This window comes from Choloepus didactylus, chromosome 6 (genome assembly GCF_015220235.1).
Source record: "Choloepus didactylus isolate mChoDid1 chromosome 6, mChoDid1.pri, whole genome shotgun sequence".
Classification (NCBI taxonomy): domain Eukaryota; kingdom Metazoa; phylum Chordata; class Mammalia; order Pilosa; family Megalonychidae; genus Choloepus; species Choloepus didactylus.
In genome coordinates this window covers 49,876,929-49,903,885 of record NC_051312.1, presented here as the reverse complement: position 1 = coordinate 49,903,885, position 26,957 = coordinate 49,876,929, and the positions used below count along the sequence as shown (strand labels likewise).

Here is a 26,957-nt window from a genome sequence, read left to right as displayed (position 1 = left end):
GGATGCTACCACTTATTAGCTGTGTGATTTCTGGGTGGTTGCTTGGCCTCTCTGTGCCTGAGTTTCCTCATCTGCTAAATGAGAATCATAACAGTGCCCATATCCTAAATGTATTTTGATGATTAAATGAGAACATAGCTATAAAGGATCTGAACAGTGCCTGGCATATGGTAAGTATGCAATTAAGGTTCACAACTATTATCAGGTTGATTTTAAGCAGAAATTTACTTCTTGTACACACTCATCAGTCCTTCTGGATACCAATTAGTAAGGACAGAAAAAAAAATTCAGAAAATATCTTAAATTTTTATTCTACACAGGGCAAACTAAACTGTTGAGCTGGGCAACCAATGTGAATTCCCTCTGCTTATTCTCTTCCAGATTTATCCATTGTTCTTGGGCCAAGACTGGGATACTTTTCCATATTGATAGAGTAAAGGTTAGTTCTTTTGCTCTCTGTACACATAGAGCCCTCAAGAAAAAAAAAGATTTTTTAAGTACTAGAATCCCCTGACATTGATGATCATCCCTAACACTCCCATTTTACAGATAAAGAAACTGGGTTGAGAGGCTAAGTCCACATAAATGCTTAGTGGCAGACAAAGATCAGAAAAATGATAATTATCACCCAAAGCAAACTACCTAGCCCTCTCGTAAGGCCTTTGGAAATGTCACCTAATTTAATCCTCACAATAAACCTTTAAGTTGGTATTATTTTTACCATCTTAGAGAGATGTGGAAACTGAGGCTTAGCCTTTGTGAAGTAACTTCTTCTAAACCAGACAACTGGCAACTGATAGAGCCAAGATCACCAAAATGCTTCCCTTCTGGCCTCTAAAGATAAAAATTCCTGCCTCAAGCTTTCTGGAACTTAGTTCTGAGAGTTCTAGTACTGGGCCCTCAATCAGTAATATCCAAACTGCCAGTGCATCAACCTCAGCTGGGGAGATTTTAAAAATACAGATTCCTGGGCTCTATCTCAGGAAAAAGCATGAGGGTTTCTGGGGTAGGGCTTCAAAATCTGTATTTCTCAGGAGCAACTCACATGAATCTGATGTATAGCAAGATTTGAGAAACCTCCATTAAGCGCGATATTTTATGACTGCTTCCAGAATAAAATGATAGGGAAATGAGTTACCTAAGGCTGATGGAATCTGTGTGAAGGGTAACATGGTGACTTTCCCCAAATTCTTGTGTCACACAGACACACACACAGTCATATAAACATACATATCCACCAAAGCCCTACTCACATCCATCTTCCTAATGGAATTTCTATCACAATGAAAACAACAAATCCTGCGTTTTGCAGCAGGACCAGAACATTTTATTGGAAAATGCAGCAACAAGGTTTTTTTCTACCCTAATCATTTTCATTTAAAGTACTTACATCTGGACCATGCTTTCTTACTACTGAACTACAAAACAAGACAAAAAAAAAAAAAAATCCTCCCAAAACAAAAACATAAATCCGAAGGGGAAAACTGTTTGAATTAACACTTACCAAGGTGCACCATATATCCTGAATCCCTTCACTGTTACCTCTGAATCTTGTAAGTAAATACTGTTTGTCAGGAGGGACTGAACATTGTCAAAGTCCTCTGGTTTCAATTTGGACACAGAGGGAAAACGGTAGTAGTCCTGTTTAACAAGGTCTGCCATGAATTCCTTATCAAATGTCAGTTCATGGTTCCCAGCAATCACTATTTTATATTCGTATGGCAGGTTTCCTGAAATAAGAAAAAAGAGCACCAATTAGCACGTTCATTTCCCATCACAAAGTACAACAGCTGGGACGGCGTGATTAGAAGGCAGCAAACCAAATGAAAGAGTTTGCACATTCCTTCATATTTTCATGTGAATCAGAATTATGACTACTCTTTTATGCTAACAAAAATGACAAAACAGGAGATAGAAAGCTGCTAAGAAGCTAAAAATCTACAAAGAAGACATTAAGTTTTCTAGTTCCGTTTTCATCTTCTGCATGCTACAGAACCACTGTGATGAATCCACACGATGACGAATCCACACTTTGTAATTCTCCAATAAAAACACTTTAATCACGACCTTTAGAAAAGGTGTGGACTTGGTTCGGTCCTCAAAAAATAAGCAAACCAACTATTCTTAGCATCTTGGATAACTGCAAGATTTTCAGTGTATCCGTCATACAAAAGACCTGGCACAGCCAAGTATTCTACAATTTACATAAACGAAAGGAATCACACAGTACGATGTCATATTGCAAGTCTAATGTTAAGTTTACTGTTTGGCTTGTGAATAAAAAGAACATTATTAATCACCCCCTGATTAGAAGGCTAATTTTCTTCCCATTGGGATGAGAAAAGAAACTGTAAAGCTTAACCCCCTTTTAATATTTATGGTATAGAAATGGAAGTTCATGGTGTGTGCTCTTTATGCAAAAGTTTCCCAGTCAAAATGAGATAATTCTGGGAAGAAGAATGAAAGCTATAAAGGAAAATCCAAATACCAGACTTCTGCATAGATTTATAATGTTTGAATAAAGTACAGATCATACATATTAATAACTCACCGTGGTGCTATAAGAACTAAAATCCAAAGGAAGATAGTGCCAAGCAGCTGTTCCATCCTAAAACTAAGGCCCTTTTCTCTATTTTTTCACTACCCACCACTCAAGCAACACCTCCAGGGCACTGCTCATTTTATTTTACTTTATTTGGGGAAAGAAAGGAGTGAGGAGGACAATGGTGTCTATAATTCCTATAGATTCATGGTTCCAATGCAAAATTAATGTTTCCTGCTATTCCAGGAAGAATTAAAGTTGCAGCTAGCAGGAAATCGGATACACTTGTAAGAATTGGTCCTTGCCAGCAAGCCAGAGTCAATTACTTAACTAATGAAGCTCAATGGGGAAGAGACTTTCATTTTGGAGTGGGAGGGGGGATTTTGCCATAGGTTTACTTGGATTTCAGCAATGTAAACTGCAGATAACACAAGAATGGCCAAATATCTCAGCAGCTCACAATCTCAGTAGCACACTGCAACTTACCTGCTAATACTGAGGTGGTTTTAGGACTGCCCCACCGTGTCTTGTAATATTTCTTTAGCTTTTAACTTTTAAGTTTCTAAAGTTGGTATTAAAATTGCATATACTGCATGTGCATTGATGGGGAGGCTTAAGAGAGAGATGAAAGTGGTATAATAGAAAATACCACTGCAGGCAGATTAAAACAAAGATGCTGTGGTCAAGTTACAATAGAATGAAAGGGTATCCTTGACTACTAGCCCACAGCGCTACGTGACATGTCTTTTGCCTCACTTACCAGCAAGGCTGTAGTGAAAAGCTCACAGGAAAGTAGGATGCCTCCCTCAAATGCATGTTTATGCGAGTTTATAATCTGCACTGATACAAGGCAATGAGTGTGATCTATATAGCAAGTTACCTGGAAGGAATGGTGGTGTTATCTTTGCACAATTCCCTGCTCCTAAAGTAAGAGAAAGATGTATTAACAGGGCCACAAACTCCCCAGGATATGCTGGAAGTTTGTGAGATGCCTACAACTCTAATATCATGACTCTGTGACCCCACTGGCCTAATGCTGCACCCCTGGATTCAACGACGCTCTGTAAGATTTTTAGGACAGTAATCTGTTCCAAAGCAGGTTCGACCTGCGTGCAGTCTTTGTGTAACTCTCCTTGTGCTGTTAGTCACCCAGTTCCCCTTGAATCACTCATGACCATGGATTCACTGTAGACCCTTCATTATGCACCAGTGCACGAGCGAGAGGACTTGCCTTCTTATGAACTTTGATTTGGAGATGGACACAAGAAACTGGGAGACAAGGCAAAGGAAGCACATTTTTTCTCCTTTCAAACAAGCTTTTTTTTTTTTTTAAAGTAAAACGACTGCAAAGTAAATCTTCCTCAGAAGACAGACTTTTTCGGCATTTCTTAAATCAAAATTTAGAGACTCAGGATAAAGAACTAACCACCAAAATGAATAGCCACAGAAACGGTGACGGTATTTACACACTGCCAGCAAATTCATCTCTTTCTGAAAATCCAAGAGCTGTTTCCAGCTTCTATCCTCTGTTACCTATGTTATGAAATTGTCTGACATATTTTCTTTTTTGCTCAACTGACCTTTCATCTATAATCTGCCAACCTTTATGTTTTATATGAAAAGTATAAGCAGGGCAGCTGACAAATCTCCTGTTACTTGACGGCATTTTAGGGCTTTTCCCCTGACTAGATTAATTTGAAAGACTCAGCAGTCAAGCTCCTATCTTCTTAGTATTCAAATAGCATCATCTAAAAATTGTCAGACAAAGAAGTGTCTGTCTTTATCTATTTTATTCAGATCAGGCCATCTAAGCTGATTTGCTTGAATAAAAAAGCAAGGCCATATATAGTTATTCTAGCATAGAAAAATCCTTACTCTGTCCTAAAGAACTCTACCAACTTAACCAGTTGCCTCTTGACCAAGCTGGTGATATAATACAGAATTATTTTAGGTGAAATGGGGATGGACTTTTGACAAAATATCAAATAGTTCTGTATGTTTTTAAAATGCATATTTGGAAAAATAAAATATAGCAGTGTAAGTAAAAATATAAAGCTTTATTTTTTCTATTTTTCTATTTAAGATTAAAAAGATGATTTGGGGAAAACCACTGAGCCAATAACAGCACAGGAAATTTACAGGTATGGTAATGAATGATTCACAGTATATGAATGAATGAAATGTGGGAAACTAGTCCATCCATTCAGGTTAGGGCTACAGACTATAAACAAAACCATCACCATAAGCTTTTGGAAGCAGCAATAAAGTCTTATTCTATTCTGTACCTCCCATGCTAACAGTAGCACACAAATAGAAGCTCACTTAAAAACTAAAAAAATAACACAAGTCAGTTGGGTCCCCACAGCTACTCAACAGCTCTAATTATCCCACACTCTTGCCACCACCGGTCCCCAAAGCAGCCATCCCAAAATTTTCCAGGTTCTTCTCTAGCTCTAGGCTCCCCCTGTCCCTCCCTCAGCCTAAGGAGGGTCCTCTAACCACAGAGATAACGAAAGCTGTGGGATCAGTTCTCTTCCTTGTCTTCACATTCCAATTACTTCATCTGTTTGGGTCTTCTCATCTTTCTAATGATTGGCCTCTTAATCCCATTCTCCCACTCCTGACTGCACTTTCCTTTTTCAGATATCTCTTCTCTTTGATATTTTGAAACCCTCTCTATGGATTCTTCTTCTTTAGCTTGCAAATGAGTTTCTCTCTACCCTATACATTAAACCCCCCTCCAAGTAAACAAACAAGTAACCCTTGATCCCCACCCCCTCCACACACGCATGGTCATTCACACACAGTCGTAAATATTTCCTGACTTTGCTTCTATTTTGAAATACTCCTCATTTCACTTCTAAACTTCTGGGAAGAGGAGTCCAGAAGCTGGCAGCTATTAGGCCAAATTCAGCCTGCGGATGTATATGGTTAACCCTCAACTGTGATTTTTTTAAATTATTAATATAAATCAGGAGCTATCACACAATAAATTTTGGATTTATAGCTTCTTTTGGAAAAGCAAAAGATCAGGCAACATTAATCTCCAGTCTACCACAGACTTTACCACTCCCTATTCCTGCTCATATATAGCCTACTTGCTGCATTTGTGTTGCCTGACTGGCCACAGTATTGTTTAGCAATTTACAGACAAATGGCTACTTAAAATATACCCAATGCAATCTTGCTTCCGTTTCCATTCTCTTCCAAAAGCTTCCCTTGAAAGTAACAAATAACCTCCTAATGGCCAAAGTCAAGGATTTTTCTCGATTCTCATCTTTGTTGATCACACATCACAGTATTCGAACTCCAACAACATACCTGTCCTTAAAAGTGAGTTTTCTCTTGGCCCCTGATCCTACACTTTCCATGTTCTCGTCCTCCCTCTCTGATATTCTTTTCTTCTCTTCTCCTCTTCCTCAGCTCCCTTTTCATCTCATTTCATCTCGGTTTTACTCCATTACACTCCCCTCCTTCATCTTTACTTTCCGTGGATTTTTGTCTGCCCTTTTTTCTTATTGTACTTCTCACATCTCTATTTTTTATTATTCAAATTTTGAACTATTATGATTTGACCTGTGAAGGCAGCAGAGCAGTTAAGATCAGAAACTCTGCAGGCTTCACCAAAAATTAGATGTATAACGTTAGACAGATTACTCATGTTCACTAAAGTGCACTTGTAAATTGGAGACAATGACAGCACTACTTCACAGGTTGTGGTGTAGATAAAATGAGAAGCTTTCAAAGCATTTGTGCATGGGATAGAGTAAACAATCAAACATGTTAGCTATTATTACTCCGTTTCGTAGTTTAGCTCTTTGCATGTGACTTGTGCACTAGACAAGTTAGGTCCTTGAAGGCACAGATTGTGGCTTGTGGGTTCCTTGTTTGATGGAAAGTATGCAATTCAATACCTTCTGAATGGCAGACACACAATTAATATTTGTTGGATAAACAAAGGAATGTATGAACCTCAGCAAGATCCACTCTTCAATGAAGAGCTTTCTTGGAAGGTTTCTCTCTGGTGAAGCCCCCATGAAGTGTCTGATTCTCTCTCCAACTCCAGTCTTGTCAACTAACCTTCAACTAACCCTTTTTAAACCATAGTTTCCTCAAATATAAATAGGGGGAAATAATTTTAAAAAAAAACCCTCCCCCCAAAGTTTGGTGAGGATCAAACAAGATATTGCTTATAAAGAACCTGCACAGTTTCAGACACTATAAATCACTTAATAAACATTAGCTGTGTTCTTCTTTTATTATTACACTTCCCAATTATCATCCCCAAAATCACTAGTTTGTCCACAAATTGGATTACACACTGGGACCAGGCCAGGTACAACAACACTAGCTGCAAGGAAAAGATGGAAAAGAAAACTTTGATTTGCCAAAGGCAGAGACCGCCATGGTCCAAAGTGTCCTTTAAAATAATGAAAGTATTATTAGGGCCATTAAGACATCTAAATATATAAGTGATGGTCGGGGGAACCAATGAGGCCTTCAGTCTGTACACAGTGCAAACACAGCCCCCCCTGTCAAGATCAACCTAACTTTGTACAACATGGACCCCAAACACACCACTTCTTTCCTCCATCTGCTGTCCAGACACCCATCTCTTCTACTATTTATTGAATACCACAAAAAAAAAAAAAAAATGTGCTGGAACTGGCCTTTTGTTCACAAATCAGTGGTACAGTCTATGATAGATGTCATAGGATTCTGTATCTCTTAAGAGCAAGCAACTAACTCATTTGGATTATCCCCATTCCTTCACAGAATCAGATGATAAAGACGATGAACATGTAAAGAGGAATAGACCATTTAGAAAGTTTAAGACCTTCAGATATGCACATGTCTGATGTAAATCTCCAACAATTTTAAGGCAAACACAGAGCGACTTGTGTCCAGGTCTGCCTCCCTCCCTGATCAAACTCTGGACCTGTAACATGGCACCCACAGTGGCTCCCACGAATCACAGTGCAAGAGCCTAGAAGGAACCTCAGAGACAATCTGATCTGATGGTGTGAAAGCTGTGCTCTGGGAAGCATCTCCAGGGCTGGAGCAAAGGAATGCAAGGAAAGAGGCAAGGGCTGATGGGAAGGAGGCTGCTCCCACATCCACCAGAGAGCTCTGTGCTTTCCCTTGTTTTACAATTAGGGGTTTCATTTAAAGGAAGTTATTCCTGGCTTTAAAAAAAAAAAAAAAATTGAAAAGAAAACTGCTGATTTATCCACCTCCATTTTACTATGAAGAAACATGCCATTTGCTAAGCAAAGTCACAGGCCAAGCTGGTGGCACAAGTAGGAAGAGAATCTATTTTGTCTCCCAGGCCAGTATTCTTTCAGGTGATCTTAAATAGGTAACAGCCTTATAAAGCTTGGCTCAAGGCCAACCTCTTAAGTGAGCCATCCTCATACCATTCCCACATCTACAGTGACCTTGTCTCTAGATCAAGGAAGCTGTGGCCCTTTTTTGTTTGTACCATGAACCAGAACTCCTCAATCTAGATGCATCTCCTCCACGGGACATGAGGTAGTGTCAGTCTCACACTATGACAACACATATCCTGACTCAATTTAAGGCATTCCCCAATTGCTACTGCAGCTGTGGGAATGATTTCTTACACATCAGCTCCCAGAAGAATTTGAGAGACTACCCAAGGAGGGGAAGGTCACGAGCTTGGGAAGGAGAGGAAAAAAGCTCCTTTGCCCTACAACTGTATGTGGGGTACCAGAATTTAAAAACTTGTTGGCTCTATTAAGAGAACTAGGATGAGACTTTTAAAGGAGAATGAAAATCAGAGGTAACAAACCCAAATGCCAAGAGAGTCTAGAAAGGTAAAACAATAATGTGAATTGGACTGGAAGGAAGATAACAGACGGCAGTGAAGACTGCAGCATGTGGGACTTGCCAGTTTAAAATAACCACATATAAGCACTGCTCTAGCCAAACAAGACCAGCTTGTCCATCCCCAACCCTCAATAAAAGTTAATGTCCATCAAAATTACCATAAAACTGCAACCTATTTTTCTGGTGTAAGCCATTTCAGCGTGTATTCCTCTAGAGACTCAAGAGGTAGTCAAATAAAAATCCAAGGTCAACTCCAGAATATTCACTTCTCCTGGGAATCCACCTGCCACCTGCCAGTAGATGGTCCTTGATCCATACTTTTCATTCCTCATGAATGTGGAGTAGATAAAAAAGGGACAAAATGGCCCATCAGCTTGTGGCTGATGCCAAATACCCTTTCCATTTTTTATCAGGGATCTGGTAAACAAGGATAATTGACTGCTGTCTCCATTTATTTCTGCTAAAACCAAGAAGAAAATCCCAGAGAAAAGCAAACGTTCTTTGCAAAGGACAGCATCCAAAAGCAAACATCGCTTGCTAGGTTTCCAGAGTAAAACAAAACCTAGTTTTACAAAGGAGACAACTTTTAAGATCTCCAACCCCAAGCCCACACTTTGAAAATACATGAGAACATGAAAAATGTTTGTGGCACATCACTCATATTAAATAAAGTTCTCCATGTAGCAGGAAGAAAAACAAGAGGGAGATGACAGTGTGAAAGAAGGAGAACCTGCTACGACTCCCACATGCCCAGGAAAACTAAATGCACAAAGTACAACCCTCACACTCACCTACGCATGTCAGTGTGCTAGAAAAAAAAAACTAAGTTTCTGGGATTAGAAAAGGTAAAATAGATACATAGCTTAGCCTGTTATCATGGGACTGTTTTTAAACAAAAGAGATAAACCGCAATTCAATCGCATTTTCTAAAAACTTTGATGCATGCGACAGTGCCAGGGGCCTGTTCTATAACACAGTTCCCTAATGCCAATGTTATGAAAGGACCTTGTTCTACCCCTAAGGTAGGTAGAAGAAGGGAATTTTTCCTGTTTAAAAATATTATTATATTTTTAATAATGTGACTCTAGCAGGAACCTGGGGGAAATTGTTTCAAACCCTACAAGTCTCTCTATTCCACCGAGGTCTGAATGAGAATACCTTGGGCTTGAAAATTGAGCAGAAAATCCTGCAGGAGGATGAAAGGAAAAAATAATACCAATGGTTGTAAGGAGGAAGAACCATGAGGCTCTGGGATGGGCTAAGGAGACATGCCTTCCAAAATTCCTTGCTTGGTGATTCCTGAGGGCTTCTAGCAGAAAAGGGCTGAGTCCAGGCTGGAGGCAGGCAGGAGGCTCGATCAGCTAAGAGAAGGAAGGGTCCTGCCAGTAACTGCTGAATCCCCAAGACCTAGGACAGTGCTTGGCACTCAGTCGGCACCCTCTGCCTCCTTGTTAAACGAATGAATAACCTCCGGAAATCCCTCTTGGCTCCATGGTTTGCACTCACTTGCCACGGCTGCAAAGCCACCAGAAACATTCAGTCAGGGCAAGCTCCGTCTCTGACCTCAGTCTGTCCCCCGTCAGGCTCCATTAATTTTCACAAGTCCTGACAGCTCTACTGTTAATACTCACACTTGCTGATGGAGCCACACAGCAGGTTCAGACTGCTACCTTCTCCTCTGAAACTCATGCATTAGGGTTTCTTCCATGCTTGCAATGGGAAACCAAGTCTAAGAAATATTAAACACAGAAAACTATATTACAATAATATCAGGGCTGAGCCAGAAACCCAGGAGAAAGCAAGGGAATGCTGAGTAAAAGCCCCATGGTCCGCTGCAGGAATTAGGGCTCGCGAGAGAAGCCACAGCTGAAATGCTCCCTCCTCTTCAACTTCCTCCATTTAAAAAAAAAATTAAAAATCCTCAAATCCCAAGCAGACCCCCAATGGACCTGAGCAGTTGCCAGTCTATCACACTGATGGCAGGTGACTTCACTAAGAGGCGCCAACTGGAGGAAGCTGACTTAGTACCCAAATCCCTAAGGATAGCGAAAACAATTCAGAGATTTGATTGCTGCTCAGTGGCTCCTTGTTTGTATGCACTCATGTCTCAACCATAACATTATTCTAACATAATTATTTCTGACTTAAACACATACACATACACTCACACTCATTTAAAGACAACCATGAGGTAGTAAAAATGAAAGGATAACATCCTCCATGTCTCCCAACTTAGTATCTCTATGTTGCTGCACAGACTAATGCAGCATCGTCTAAATGTGAAACCATGGTGGTAATTGTCCACTGAAGCTCAACTCCATTTTCACTCGGGTATTGCCATCTAGCTGTACAACGTGAACCATAAGGTAGAGTCTCTTGCACTGTTTATTCTGTCCAACCTCTTCCTAACAAATTGAGAGCCTTGGCTTGTTGAGAAAGATTTATACCATATTCAATCAACTTGGTCTGAACAACCAGACTGTCTTCTTAAGATCCTTCAATCTGTTTCCTTAAGCTTCAGAAGACTGGATCCAAATCAGGGAACTACTGGATAGATACACAAACTGGTCAAGTCTCACCTCAGTCAGCTGTGTACATGTTTATATCACACGAGCTTACAGGAATTTAGGAATAGACGGCACAATAAAAACAGCCTTTGGAGGGCTTTGGAGTCGAACAGATCTGGGATCAAGTTCTGGGTTCTGTCACTTATTAGCTGTGAAACTCAAACTCAAAATATGTTATTTAACTTTAATTATTGCTCATCAGAAAAAGGAGGATAACCATACAACCTCTCATACAAATGGATATGAAGATGAAATGAAATTTGTAAAGCATATGATACCTCATACAATACCTGACACAGAAAGGGTGATTATTATTATTGCTGTCTTTATTCTGTCTTCTGTTTTGCACTGAAACTCCTTCAAATAAGAATCCTTCCTTCAGGATAGGAGCTCTACTTCCTACCCCCTTAAAAGAGTAGTCAATAAACATCCTTAATAACCTTGTAGCTGTTGACTGACGATGTTTATGGTGAGCTGAAGAATATGTTGTGGTTGCTGTTTTTGCACAAAGGTCTTTAAAAAGCAACTGAAAAAAAGGTGTTCCTTCCAGCAATAACTATAAAATAAGTGGCAATTATTCTACTGAATAATTAGAAGAGCAAATGGAAGTACTATGTGTTTGCATTTTAAACCATTAAGCATGGTAAAGATCAAATTAAATAAAAATAACACAAGGCATAAAGGCCATATTCTTTAAAAGAAATAATAATTTTAGAGGCCTAATCCTCCAAATAGGCATGAAAAATCTCTTTCCATATAACTACTATTATTTTTGCATGCTGAAATAATGCTTGGCTCGATGAATGGAAGATTTCAGTGTGTGGTGATTCCAAGGGGCCAGGCTGCAGAAGCCAGAACGGAGGGCTGACAGTGGAAATGAAATCTTTGCTTTAACAGTGCCACTGGGGCTAGATGAAAATGGTCTTCTAGAACTTGATTAAAGCTAAATTGAAAAAGAACATATTTGGCTAATATTACATTAGACTAAAATATAGAAATGAACCCTAATACTCTCGAAATCTAATAAGAAAAAGCCATCTCAATTTCCAAACTTTCAAAGCATCTTCTTTAAATGCATCACAGATCAATTTACATGGTACTTTTGCCAATAAGAAAAACCAAATCATAAGTTCCAATTGGCTTATATTGGAAAGTGTGAGAGCAAATGCTAGAAAATGCAATTACCACAAACAAACTCCATTTTCTCCCCTCTGAAGGGAATTTCAGGGAATATTTTATTGCCATCAAATAATATTTCTGAAGGCATCAATACACAATTCTATTTTCTTTTCAGAGTCCCCACTCACTTATAATCTAATCCACTCTACAGAATGTCTTGAAATTTAGAGAAGAGCCTACAAAACTGGATATTATTACGTTGCACACATACCCTATGTCAATTTTAATAATTTGCAATCTGGACAGGAAGCTGCATAGAGGAAAATTTGGGGTCCAATAAAGTTGACTTTTCTGTTTTTATAACTTAAAATTTTAATGAAGCAGTTCAAGGATAAAATTTAAAAAGCAGCCTCTCATGGAAGGTTATTTTGATCAATAATGATAGCCATGAGATGGGGGAATGGAGACCGCATTCACTTCCTCCTCTATTTTTGTTTTTCCCCACTCAACTGGCAAATGTTTGCTACGAATGAGAGCTCCACTTAATCAGAAGCTACTAAAAAGACTTCCTGAGGGGTATGAAAGTCATAAAGACTCCTTCGAATTAGGGTTTGATTCTAATGGAGCACCAGTTCCAACAGCCTCTAATCTCTTTCCTTGTGGATAGAATTGTGCATGGTCCAAGGCCATCTACGACCTCCCCTCTGGGATGAAGGAGCAGAGTATGCAGTATAATTCCTCAGGAGAAAAAGATTCTGGAAAGTCCATCACAGCCTTAGGGGCTCAAGATTCCAGGAAGTGGAACGGGAGGTCTGTTTAACTTCGCATATATTCATTCCTTACCCATAGTCTTCTAGATCTAGACTGCAGCATCTTATAGCTACAGCTCAAGAGATAAATTTACACGGTATTAACTTAATCCATGTCTTCCCATAAATGGTATGCTTAAAGCGTAAGGAGTTCTTCAAAGCTCAATTATATATTTTTAGGAATCCAGGTTATCAGGCCACAGTTGAAGACCATACCATGTCTGCTGAACCTTGTTACCAGCAAGACAGTAAAATGAAGAAAAGAGCAATAGTCCCTGTTACAGTAGAGGGTCCTGGTTCCTGGATATTCAAAGTCAGGTGCCTTAGCTTTACATTGTTTGTTAAGGTGCATGCCCATTTCTCTATCATACACATCAAATGCCCCCTGACAATGCACGGATTTTCACCCACTTTAAATCCTTCCAGATTCTCTGGTACTGCCTATAGCAAAAAAGCTAAACTCTCCAGTGTGGTGTGTTGAACTCTTCCTGATATGGCCTCTACATTCATACCTCGGGCCCTGAACTTGCCAAATGCTTGCAGTTCACAGAGTGAGAATTTGCCTACAGGACTCTCTCTCCCATTTGACTATAGGACCTAAAGAAGGCTCAGACTATACTCTATTCATCTTTGTATTCCCAGAAGACTTCAAAAATTATTTATTGAATGAATGAAAGAAGAAACAATTCTACCCTGCATCATGTGAATATGAGTAGCTAATGCTTCAATTTTGGATTCAAGATGGTTTAAATGTTACCAATCCTATTTTACTTTATCCTAGGATGTCATCAGTTATATATGTAACAAGGTATGCTATTCATTTGCTACTGAAAATCTAAATCTGATTTTTAAAATCTATTACAAGGGGTAGGTTTTTTTCTTGTTGTTGGAGGATCTTGGTGGGGGCAAAGAGATTCCTTACACATAAGGACTCAATATTTGTTGACTGCATGAACAAATTAATGGATGAATGAATGACTGGATGAACTATAAACACCACACAAATAGTGTGTTGCAATTTCAAAAGAGAAGGGAATTGCTATTACTGCATGGTTAGCCTTATTCATTTAAACATATTTCTAGCCTTTGTTCCCAGGATTCGGTAGCTCAGAGGAGATAATCAATAGGTGGGAATTAATGGAACAGCCATTCATTATTTGAAGAAGGTGTCTATTTCTTCTTCGTTGTATCTCTTCATTTGAAAGTGCTTACTTCTAGGCCTCCCAGGCAAATCACTGCTGTTGTGACAGCTGGCTATGCAGAAGCCACTCTTTATAAATGAGCCTACTGCCTGAGTCCAAACAGGACACTTGCGTGTGCATCTTCTCAGGCCCCCAAGTCACCGGGTCAGATGAAAGAATCCGTGCTAAGTTTTCTGAGGGGTTGGCTCTTTCCTTTTGCTTCCAACAGAAGATCCAGAGACAGCAGGGTGCTCCTGACCTCTTATGCTCTAATTCCAGGCTCACAGAAATTCCAATATAGGAGAGTCCTCAGAGATCAGAATCATTCCTTCTATGGAATGGTAAACTAAAGCCCAGCAAGTCTAAATGATTCCTCCGAGATCAAGCAATTAGTTTGCTGCAACAGGGAACCCCTGATTTTGCAAACCAATCTACCCTAACTCTCAAATACAAGACTCAAGAGTTTTTGAATCTGAGACAGTTTAAATGATTTGCTTTACAGATCAGGAAACTGAGGTTCACAGAAACGGAGAGGCTTTTCTGAAGTCTGTGACTACAACACGTAACCTGATTCCTAAAATCAATCTGCCATTACCTGCAAGTACTATCCAGTACACCCAAGGCATAGGGTCATTAATTTCTTCATATCTCATCATCACCCAGGCAAGCTCAAATTTCATTGTTGGGATATTCTTTCCTGTTCCTTTTTTAACCTCTACTATTAGAGTTTAAGGTAATTTTCTTTCATTTGACCCACAGAAGGCAACTGTTAAGTTGCCCTTACAGTATTTAACTGTGAACTTGAATTGGAGAGTAAGTTAGGAATGGTAGAAATGACTACTCTGGAGCCAGTCACCATCCTGCCAAACTTTTTTTCTGTCTCTTAGGCTATTGCTGAGGCACCTCTGATGAAACTCAGTGGAAAAGATTTTCCACGATGCCAATGTCCCTCTTTTTATTTATGTGTCCCCCATCAGTGGTTAAGGGGTTACATTTGCTTACACTGAACTATATGGCACTCTTTTTCATATTAAATACCAACGTGGTTTCTCAAAGTTCTGAGCAAAAGATTTTCTAAATGCATATCTCCTTATCATAGGCTTTATCTTAACCACAATATTCATTTCTACAGGTCTCTAAATACCTGCGTTCTGGCTGCACAAAAGAACCACTTTGTTTTTCGCTGGAATTATTCTTGTCAGAGTGGCAGCTAAGGCCAGGATCATGGTCTTACATGCTGGAAATCTAAGTCAAGCGTCTTTGAAAAAAGCTTTTTTTATTAAAAAAAAGAAAAAATCCTCTGGAGTGTTTTGACTTGGAAACGGAAGGATGTATACACTGGTAGGAAAAGAAAGTATTTCTACAGAGTCTGATATACTTCTCTAGGAGTGAGGACTCCAACCACTTTTATCCAAACCCTTTCAAAACTTGGAATGCTGTTCCCTTACTAAAAAGATCTGGTGGGATATCAGTTTTTTGAGTTAAACTATTCATACTATTTAACTCTATCAGGTCACATTAAGCATTCAACTGTACATTCTCAGATTCACCCACTATGTGGTTTAGCTCTCTTTTCCCTCACTTTCCTTTCCTTTTTGGCTTAGTTCAAGGATCATGCAAAGTTAGGTCACAATCCCATTTTCTAGTCCAGCAGCCTCAGGGCAAAAAAGTTCTATTAGATCCCATTAAATCCTATTACATCCCTGATCATCTCAACAGTCAGGATGAGATGTGATAGTGAAATAGGGACCCAGAGTGCCCATGGAATGATGACAGTCTTTCTAAAACATTCAACAAATACTCCCTAACGTCCTATGATGTGGCAGGCACTGTGCTTGGTGCTAGGAATATAGTGATGCACAAAAACAGAGAAGGATCTCTCTGCCCCTATAGAGCTTATATTCAGGTGGGAACAACAGAGAATAATGAAGTAAATACCTAATAACAGAACTCAGATTGTGGTAAGTGCTAGGAAGAGAATTACAATTGCTTTGAAAAGAACAGAGGAAACCTACCAAGATATAGGTGTCTTTGATGGGGATCAGTCGGCATTTTCTGTCTGCCAGCCCCTTGCAGGTAATGAGTAAGGATACATACGCAACAGACTTTAAGGAGGCAGGAAGCACAACCATGCCCACACACATGCACCAGAAAAGCTAAGAACGGTATATAGAGCACATTCTTCCTTCAAAATCTTAATTTTCATCAGAACATTCAGACACTGTGACTTCTATGTTGATTAGCTGAAAATTCACCAGAAAATATGTTTTAAAAATCTACCCTTAGAAATTTTTCTAAGATGTGTTTATTCAAGTCCCTGCTTTGGTAAGGTGAACATACTAAGGGTCTAACATTGAAGCAACTGTGCAAAAGGGAAAAATGTAGACAATTAGGCTTATTGTGCCTGATCCCAGGCACATACTCTGTTGTTGTCTGGGAGTGGCTTGGGGCCGTGCAATAATGTTCATATATTGGCTTATTTTCTTGGGCTCTACCTTTGTCTCCTTAAAAAAAAAAAATTAAAAAAAATTATTATTATAAGGAATTGCATTCTGGGAGATTCAGGTTTACCAAAATACAATGACTTAACAAATAGGCAGCAACAACAGCACTGGATAGCCTGGGGGAGACCCAGGGTAGTAGCTAACCTCATGAGTAGGTTCCATTCCTGGTTCCAGGGTACCTTCTGTGGTCACTCTGCTTGGCCACCACTGGCTTTCCATATTCTATTCATGTAGCCTCCAATGTTCAGGGGCCCTTAATGGGATTTTTCTCCCCACTCTCCAAAGATGACCTGGACAGTGACATTTAAGAAGCTGCACCACCCTCTCTCTTGGCCCAGAAGCAGACAATGTCTGTTTGTTTGATGGGACAAGCAGGGTGAAGGGAAAACTTTGCTCAAAGAAAATTTTATGAAGAAGAGGGAATTTTTAAAACAATTGGAAGTACATCTGCTATAGTTGAAGATGGGTTGAGGGTGCGAACAAAGGCTGAGTTCTATCTCCTGGCACCCCATTCCTAGGCCCTCAGGGCCCTTGGAACACAGATGAAAAATCAGTGCCCTAGAAGTTGAACTGTGCAGGCTGTATGAACCCCTTTTACTGTAAGACCTGAGATAGCTACTCTAGGACAGCGGTTCCCATACCTGCCCAATCTTCTGAATTACGTAGGAAGTTTAAAAAAAAATCTGTGAGATTCAGATTCACTAGATCTGAATGGACCACGACCTTAAGGAAAAATGCCATCTTTTTGCACTTCAACTTTTTCTTTGGTGTTGTTTTCTATGCATCTTCTGGCGATTAGTTAAGACTTCTGCGGCCAACACTACCCTAGAATGGAGGCCTCTTAACCTACTTTTATTCTAGTCCAGAGGCAGGAGTCCTCAGTTCACTCTTGCTTAAGCCTAGTTTATCAATATAGGGGAATGGGATCCAAGTAGTTAAAAATAAACAGTGGAGCTTTATTTTTCCTGGGCACCAATTTCTCTTTCTGGGGGATTAGAAGGGGACTGCCACCCAAAATCAGAAGTTCAGAGTCTGACCAAGTATCTTTCCATCTATGATGACCAAATGATGGTAACAACGAATTAGTTTAGATTATTAAAAGGATACTTTCTATGCTATCTTCAGGAATCTCAACATGCCAACTTTAAACGGGCAGGAGGCAAAGAAGGGCCCAAACAGGCAGTCATTCAACAATACCCAATGATGGGTTCAGCCTCTGAAATCTTTAAAATTTGACAACATAGCAGGAATCTGTAACCATATCTCTTGAAAGGGATGTGTGTGACTAGAAGCCTCTCTCTTCACGTCCAGTATTTAGGGCTCAAAGACATGGGCAAAAAGTAAAACAGGAAAAAGTAAAAAAAAAAAAAAAAAAAGAAGAATGAAAAAGAGAAAGAAAGGAGTAGAGGGAAAGAGTAAAGTGACAATGTTCAAGATGAAAATAGGAAACATGGTGATATGCACAATATTTTAAAATACTACCTAAGATTTTTGTCTCAATCACAGCCAAGCCATGCCACAGTAGCTGTGCCCTGAATTATAATACACCATACGGATTGAACTCCATTCTAAAGCAGTACACTTCACTTCAAGGCACCAGGCAAAGAAACATCATTACTAGATCATAAAGCAGACCCTGTCAATAGACCACTCAAATCCTCACCCCACAATCTACTCTCAGCTTTCCTCAATAGCAGAGCCCCCAGATTTGTTTATATATACATCCTCCTCTAGGAAGCCACTTGCTCAAGAAAGGTGGGTCTATTCTTAAACCCCAGCGATTGGCTCTTGATTAGTTGGTAATGCTGTTTCCCTTGCCAGTGACTGGTTTAAGGAGGTACATGTCGCCCAATCCTGGCCAATGAGCTATGAGGGGCGGTCTGCGAAAGGGCTTCTGGGAAATCCTTACCGCCTATATAAAGGGACACACTGGAAGGAATGGCTCCCCTTCTACACCTCAACATTATTGTGCCTTCATGTTATCCTGGAACTTTGGCAGTCACTCTCCAACCTTTAATGGCAAGACCAATATGAGAGAATAGCAAAGAAGAATACTGAAAGAATCTGGGATCCCGGCGTCATCACTGGATCCCTGAATTATTGAATCCTGAAAAATGACTTTCTCCAAGACTTTTTGTTGTATGATATAACAAATCCTTTGTTGTTTAAGCCATTTTGTTTCTGGGAACCAAAAGCTTCCTAACTGATTTAACTCTCTATATTTTAAGTACCACATACTTAATTAATAATGTTTCTCCCAAACAAAGCTATTTCTAGACCTTCTGCTCCTCCTTATAATAGCCTGGCAAGAGATTCTGATTCATGATTTGCTGCCTCTAGCAAAAATACTCAGAGTCCCTCTGAACAAAATCAAATGATGGCAATTATGAAAATTGGAACCAACACCTCCAATGCTTATCTTCTGTCAGGCATCGCCCTAGAAAACTATACATTACTCTACATCCCTATAACCAATGAGGTAGGAACTGTTATCCATTTTTACAGATGAGGTAACTGGGGTACATAGAGATTAAGATGAAAAAAGCATGGAAAAGAATGGCTTTGTTAAGGGTAATGAACTTGTGGTGGTTTAAAGCTGTGCGTACCCCAGAAAATAATGTTCTTAAATTTAACCTATTCTTTTGGGTGTGAACCCACTTGTAAGTAGGACCTTTTGATGAGGCTGCTTCAGTTAAGGTGTGTCCCACCTCAATCAGGATGGTTCATAAACCTACTGCTGGAGTCCTTTATAAGAGAATGAAATTCAGACCGAGAGAGAAAGCCATCAGAAGCAAGAGGCTAGACAGTGACACAGCCCAGAGAAGAAGGAAGAGAGCAGAAGATGCTGCCATGTTCCTTCCATGTGACAGAGGAGCCAAGGATCACCAGCAGCCAGCCACAGAATGCTGTCTTCAGGAAGAAAACATCACCTTGATGACACCTTGGTATGGACTTTCATTTAGCCTCAAAACCATAAGCTAATAAATTCCCATCATTTAAGCCCACCCATTTCAAGGTATTTGCTTGACCAGCCTGAGGAACTAAAAGAGAGTACATGCAGAACACATCTGCATCCTCAGTAACCCATCTTGTCATCAGCTAGAACAATAGCAGTGATCTGGCCATACGCAAACTACAGAAGAACTTGTTAAACACAAGTCACTAGGATCCATCAATAGAGAATCTGAGTCAGTAGGTCTTAGTAAGATTCCAGGAATCTGGCTTTTTAACCAGGTGCCTGGGACACTCAGATGAGCAGCCAGGTTCAGGAGGCAGGAACCAGGAGTTAGAAAAAACTGAGCTGCCCAAGCTAAGGGGTCTGAGATTTGGGGGATAAAATAGCGTAAACTGAATTGACTGCTTTCTCCTGATCTATTAACTTCTTTTCAAGTAAGTGTGCAAAAAAGCTTCAAAAGTAACTCCCATCAGAGTGGTTAAATAACCTTAATTCTTTATAGATTAGGATCATAAACCAAAGCTAATTTGCCTCCTAAATTCTATAGGATCCGAAAGGATGTGCATGTTTCCTTGTCTTTTCTGGACTGCTTTATTCATGTACTAGTCCCAATATTCCTCAGAGACATGAACCACCTGCAAAGGACATGAAATGGCCTATAACGGGAAGGAAATTTTAAAATCCCACCCTGCCAAGGCCACAGTAAGTTCAGGAACTTTCTAACAGAGATAATTTGAAAGTCCGGATTGGCCATTAAGATTTAAAGTAAATCAAGCTTACATTTCCACTGTGGCAATTTTCTGTCTACCATGGTCAGAGCACATGAATGTCACCCAGGATGAGTGATGCCAACCCAGGAACAGCAAATGCACAGCCTGAGAGCAACCACACCCCCATCCTGCAACATGGCAGACACTGCTAACTAATCATAATTCTTTTCCACTGAGTCTGGATGTGGCAAGAGACTCTTTTAACCAAGTGCCTCAGGGAGCCACTGTCAATTGACAGGATAAGGTAAGACTTTGCAAATGTAATGAACTCTACCTGCCATACCTGTGCTGAGACCCCCTCAGAACATTAAGTACTCTAACTTCTAGAAGAAAAAAAATGTGAAAAAAAAAATACGCATTCATTTTCCAGATACTCTTCTGGGGCATTTGAGTCTCACTATTATTATTTCTAAAACTCCTCTTTTCTTGTTCATAGAGGGCAATTAGAGAAACGTTTGCTGAATTTAATTTAATTTTTTTTCTATTACTTTAGCATTTCCCCAACATGAATGTTAAACTCAGCAGAGACCGTGATGCCCTGGAACCAAAAGAGTTAATTATCAAGTCACCAAGGCTGAAGCAGGAGGCACGGCTTAGGAAGCTGGCCATTTTTCTTGTAATAAAGAAAATAAAGACAGCAATTCTCAGAACATTTATTAACCCCCCAGTATGGGTAATTGCCATCAGATGTGAGTCTGTCAGTCTTGCATTAACATAAGCTACTGCATCGTGGTTTTCAATGGCACCTAATGCCCATGGTACTATAGATAAGTGCTAACACTGAGTTTTGAGAACCAAGCCCTGTGTCCAACAAATGCTTTTAAAAGAATTTCACTCTCAATGGTTGTTTGCCCAGGAGAAATTCATTTTATGTTAAAAAAAAAAAAAAAAGAAGAAAAAGAAAATGAAAGAAAACAAGAAGACATTCAATTGAGCAAGCAGTTTGACTAATTTTAAAATAATCTCTTGAATTTACCCACAATTTCTCCAGTGGGTGGAATCATGGAAAGAGACTTTGTATGGTTTAGCTGTATGCCCTATTCCATATTAGTGTACAACATAAAATAAAGAAATGGTGATAAAACAAAAAAAGAAAGGCTTTATAATAGTCAGGACACGCCGACCAATTTTAAATTGAATTACACAGCCAGCTAATCTTTACGATGGGATAAAATTTCTTTCAACATTATGCATTATAGAAAATTTGTAGCACTTCTCCCATCCTACTTCTTGAGCTGATACCCCCCCCACACACCTCCCCAGTGTTAAAGCTTCTCTTCAGTCCCAAAAGCATTGTTCCTGTTGACTGAGAAGGCAGGGCACGGCTCTGTGCAAGCTTTCATTTTTATAGCTATTGTTAGTTGGTGTGCATCTATATCTCACACCAGGGCATATACAAACACCATTATGAATAAAAGCCGTATTTTTCCTAAAACCACAAGTACAGATTTAAAAAAAAAAAGAGAGATTCAAATACACGGATACGGTAAAAGAGATTTTGAAAACTAACAGTTTTGAAGAGCTTTGTTAAATTTTAAAAACGGATGGACATCTGCATATTTTATGGAACAGCCACACTTGAGAAATTCTGAACTGTCCAAGTCTAGAAGAGGAGGAAACCCTGTTCAAAGTATGTACCTGTCTGGGCTATTTTCTTGCTCATTCTGTGCATCTCTTCAGGTGACTGAGGGGGTACTAATGAGAGGGAAAGACTGTATTCTTTGAGCACGGACAGCCTCAGACTTCAACTCCCCTAACCCTGATGAACAGAACTAAGAAAGGACGGCACCTGCTGCCTTGACAAGCTTCCTGATCCTTCTTCCTCCTGTAGCAAGAGACAGAGCTTGCAAATTTACCTTACTAAAACCATGGGAAAATAATTCTAAGAGACATGACCCTTCTTAACATTTAAGTTCTTTCCAGATACAATCTACTAAGTATACTATGACATCTTTACTCCGTGACGCACTGTCTTATTTATAATAAAAATGAAAGACACAACCATATACATTGGCTTGTGAACAAATTCATGCTGTCTACTGTTGATCTACATAGGAATTTTTTTTTTTTTTAATATTGAGCAGGCAGGTAAACAATGTATAACATTCTTGTACATAAGGATGGAACTGAGATCCAAGAACTACTAAAGGGGCTGTGGCAAATTATAATCTACAGAACAGCTACCAAGGATCATACGTGGTTTCTGTTTAGATCTGTTTTAGACACCCCAGAAGCTCTTTTAACTGACACTCTGCAGTCCCCCTGTGACACATACTGACTGCTGTCCTCAGTGCAATAATTGCAGTCAATGGCTATCTCTCATGACACCCATTGTATTTCCTCCTACAGAAGGTGATGTGGACAATGTGTCAGAGCTACTTGCATTTATTCCCAAACCAATTTTATGCCCACTGCACTTTTTACTGTAATTGTCTAATGTAATTTTATATTCCATAAAATGACTAAATATGAATGTTTTAAAAATGTTTAAATTTGCCCTTGCATAAGGAGCAAATGACAGCACTTTAAAATCTGTGGGTAAAAAAAAAATCATAAAAATCTAGACGGATGCTGCAGTCAGATGGTTTCACAAGGATCTTTACGTTTTTACTCACCACCACGTAAATCCAAATGGGGAAACCTGTAGATGATAAATTATAATGCAATTTACACAGGAAAGGCAATGCTGATCTCTACTCCATGTCTGTAGTGAAAGAAAAGGCTTCAGGGCTACCTCAGAAGACTGGCAAAAGTATGCATAGCTGTATGCTTCAAAGTTAAAATAAAAATATTTAGGTGTTTATTATTTATGGTTTCCCACTTTGACATTTTTGATTCACTGATCACTTTCCAGTACCTGCCATGCTGGGCAAAAGGGCTTTTACTGTGGTGGAACTACATATGCTTTTCCATCACCCCTAACCCTCACAAGGCCCAGAGAACAAAACATCCAGAAACAAAAGCTGTATCTGCACCATAAAAGGCAAACATGGATTTCTGGTTTCTATCTATCTTGATAGGATAATGATTAGTTTACTCCTTTCATAGTTTTAAAGATTCAGTCTTTAATGCATATGTAAGTCACTTCCCTTCCACTTCCCATAAGCTTCCCTGCTTTCTGAAGCCAGGCTTTCTATGAAGACTGGATTCATAAAATGAAGAACATGGAATGAAAATGCTAAAATATCAGTTTGGTTTCCTAAATCCCGAATAAACTCATGAGTTACAGCTGACTAATCTAGCATTCCTCCTCATAGCACTTGTACTAATACTAAGATCACCACCCTCACCACCCTTAAAACTACTACTGTACGCTCTTGGTTGGTTTTAAATTCCAAATTCAGGCATGTACAGGGCTTTGTGGTACTGTGGGTACTCAATCTCAAAGGCCTATGTAACATGATTAATTTAGAGTCAGTAAGTGAAGGACTCAAAACATCATTCTCAACATTTTACAGAGAAATCAGAGCTTGGGGGTTGTTTTTACATATAATAATTAGATATCTGACCTCCCAGGCAAGCATAGTCTCCACCACATAAAAATAAAGTTTAACTCTCAACCTTATTTTCATACCACGGAGAAAAACACTTATATAGAGGATAAATGAAGATTCACATAAATAGCAGAAGGAGACACAACTCTGTTTTAATTGTACAACTTTACCTTGAAGTTAGAAGAAAAAAATGTACTCTCTCTTTCCTGCTCCTGGGAACAGAAAAGGGGAAAAAAAAAAAAAAAAAAAAAAACACGCTAGGGGAAATAAGTTTGTTTCAATTTTATAATGCATGCAAAACTTCCTGCAGTAACATCTAAATCTGGTAGATCAATAATGCATGCTATAGTTAGCTACCTAATTATTCATTTTGGATTTACTAAATAGGGTCTTAAAACAAATTCCAGATGTGAAAAGAGGTCGGAAATGCAGACAGTGTAGGCAAAAATAAAATTCATTTTTCCCCTATGTATTTCTTTTCTGGAACAAAACAAAAATCTCCCCTACATTTCAAAATTAGAGATATTTTGACTGAGGGACTTCATGATTTTTTTTTTTACAATTATGTGTGTTTATAGGCTATTACCAATGTTGAAATCAAATGCTCTAAATATCCCTTGTTTCAAAATACTGTACATGAAATTAACTTGTAATACAATATCTAAAGAATACAAGATGACAAAAGTGAATGCTAACATGAAAACTTTATCCAAAGACAATGAAAGAGAAAAAAAAAACAAACAAACAAACAAAAACACTGCTCATTTTGAGAAAAACAACCCAAAATAGAAGACTAACTGAAGGCCTCTGCAAATGGTTGTGAAGGTTGTCGACTGCACAAGTGCAACAGCCAGTGGGCTACCATAAGGCACTCAGCAAGCAAATACCCTGCTGGACCCAGGGCTGTGCCACCCAGGGGACACCTCTTTACACTCTGCACAAATGCACCTTATGGACATGCAGCAGGCCTGACCAGGAACAACATATTGGAAAAACTGAACAATTTAAAAATGAAAATGCAAAACTAGCCCCATTTCTTTCCCTGAGAAATAAAATAGAAAAACAAAACAAGAACAAACAAAAACAAAACCAAATGTAGGGATCTAACCGAGTTTCGAACAGAATCCCACGATTTAAGCTAATCACATACCTAATCAATTATCTTTGCAGGACCATTCAACCCACAACTTTGGAACATGCCATCAAGTCTCCACAAGGACTAACAGCCAGGCCAGGAACACACAGAATATCTGAGTATACAAGTTTCCAGTACCAGTAGCTAGGTTACCAAGACTCTTTGGACTTTATTCCTTAGCACATTCTGGCCAGCAATCTAGCAACCTTCCATCAGACAAATCCAGTTGGTTTGATATTAGTTATTAATTTCACAATATATTTTAAAATTAAGACACCAAGTATCACCTTCTAGAGCCCCCCCCGCCAAAGATGTCAGATAACTCTCTAATGTAAATATATTTTCTGATCTTTGTCAGCACAATAAAAATTAGAAATGAAACATAAAATATAACATCACTAGATTCCACATTGTGCCCATGTCTAGGATCCCAGGGTCCCACCACCCTTCCTTTATGTCCGGGAAAAATGCAGGATTGGGGCAGATTCTGCCCCTTAGAGCTTAGGGCACAGTAAACCCCTCTGGGTTTCAGAATCTGCAACTTCAGAACGTGAATCACTTCCTTGTATGTTTGCTGGGAGATTTAATGAGATAACAAATGTATTTGTAAAACACAGTCTTAGCTACCTAGCATGGTGTATTGTCACTTAGCTCTTCCTACAATTATTATTTAGAAATGCAGGTGAAAATACTAATTTCATAGGACCAAATTTCCATTACAATCCTTCACTCCTTGAGGGTAAGAAAGGAAGAAACAGTATTTTTATTTACTTTTGTTTGGTTTGATTTTAAAAATTTATTGCAGACACATGAAAAGTTTCTCAACATCATTAGCCATTTGAGTAATGCAAATCAAAACCACGAGATACCACTTCACACCCACTAGAATGACTGTTTCTAAAAAATGGAAGATAGCAAGTGTTGGCGAGGATGCAGAGAAATAGGAACACTTGCATATTGTTGGTGGGAATGTAAAATGTGCAGCTGCAGAAAATGGCTTGAGGTTTCTCAGAAAGTTAAAACAGTATTACCACATGACCTGGCAATTCCACTTCTAGGTATATATACAAAAGAATTGAAAGCAGGGACTCAAACAGATATTTGTACACCAGTGTAAACAGCAGCATTATTCAGAATAGCCAAAAGGTAGAAGCAACCCAAGCGCCCATTAACAGATGAATGAATAAACAAAATGTGGTGTACACCTACAGTGGAACGTTATTCAGCTATAAAGAGGAATCCAATTCCAATACATGCTACATCACATTGAGTCAAATAAGCCAGACACACACAAAAAAAGTATTGTATGATTTCATTTATAAGAAATACCTAGAATATTTAGATTCATAGAGACAAAAAGAAGTTTGTCAGTACAATAAAAATTAGAAATGAAACAGGACAGGGTGGGGAGAAAGAATGCCTAATGGGCACAGAATCTCTGTCTGGGGTGATGAATAAGTATTGGCAATGGATGGTGGTGATGGTAGCATGACACTGTGAATGTAACTAATACCACTGAATTGTATAACTTAAAAGTGGTTAAAATGGGAAATTTTATGATGCATATGTTGCCACAGCAAAAAAAAAAAAAAAATTAATTGCAGTACATGATTCTGGATTAGATGCTAGAATGGAAAAAAATTCTTATTTGTTATAAAGGACATTATTAGGATAATTGGCAAATGTGAAAAAGTTCTGTAGATTAGATATTAGAATTATATCAGTTTATATTTCCTGATTTTGATAATTGCAGTGGGGTTTCAGGAAGGGAAATCTGTGTTCTTAATAAGGCCATGGACATTGTGAAGTAATTTGGTAAAGAGGCAGGAGGCCTGAAACTTACTCTCAAATGGTTCAAGAATGAAAAAAAAAAATGTGCATGGGGGCGGGGGTTGGGGGTGGTCAGAGAGAGAGGGAAAAAACGATAAAACAAATGTACTGAAACATTAACAACTAGTGGATCTGAGTGAGGGGTATATGGAAGTCACTGTTTTATTCTTGTAACTTTCTTGTAAATTTGCAATTTATTT

The 26,957-nt window shown here is 39.0% G+C and overlaps 1 protein-coding gene across 6 annotated transcripts in view; it reads right to left on the bottom strand.

The window, feature by feature from the left end:
* Positions 1–26,957, bottom strand: part of MPPED2 (metallophosphoesterase domain containing 2) — a 190,304-nt gene that overhangs the window by 94,504 nt on the left and 68,843 nt on the right. For all 6 annotated transcript variants that reach the window (XM_037840466.1, XM_037840465.1, XM_037840463.1 and 3 more), the window contains exon 4: positions 1,505–1,730. In XM_037840466.1, the coding sequence (XP_037696394.1) occupies positions 1,505–1,730 (226 nt within the window). The remainder of the gene's footprint in view (positions 1–1,504; positions 1,731–26,957) is intronic.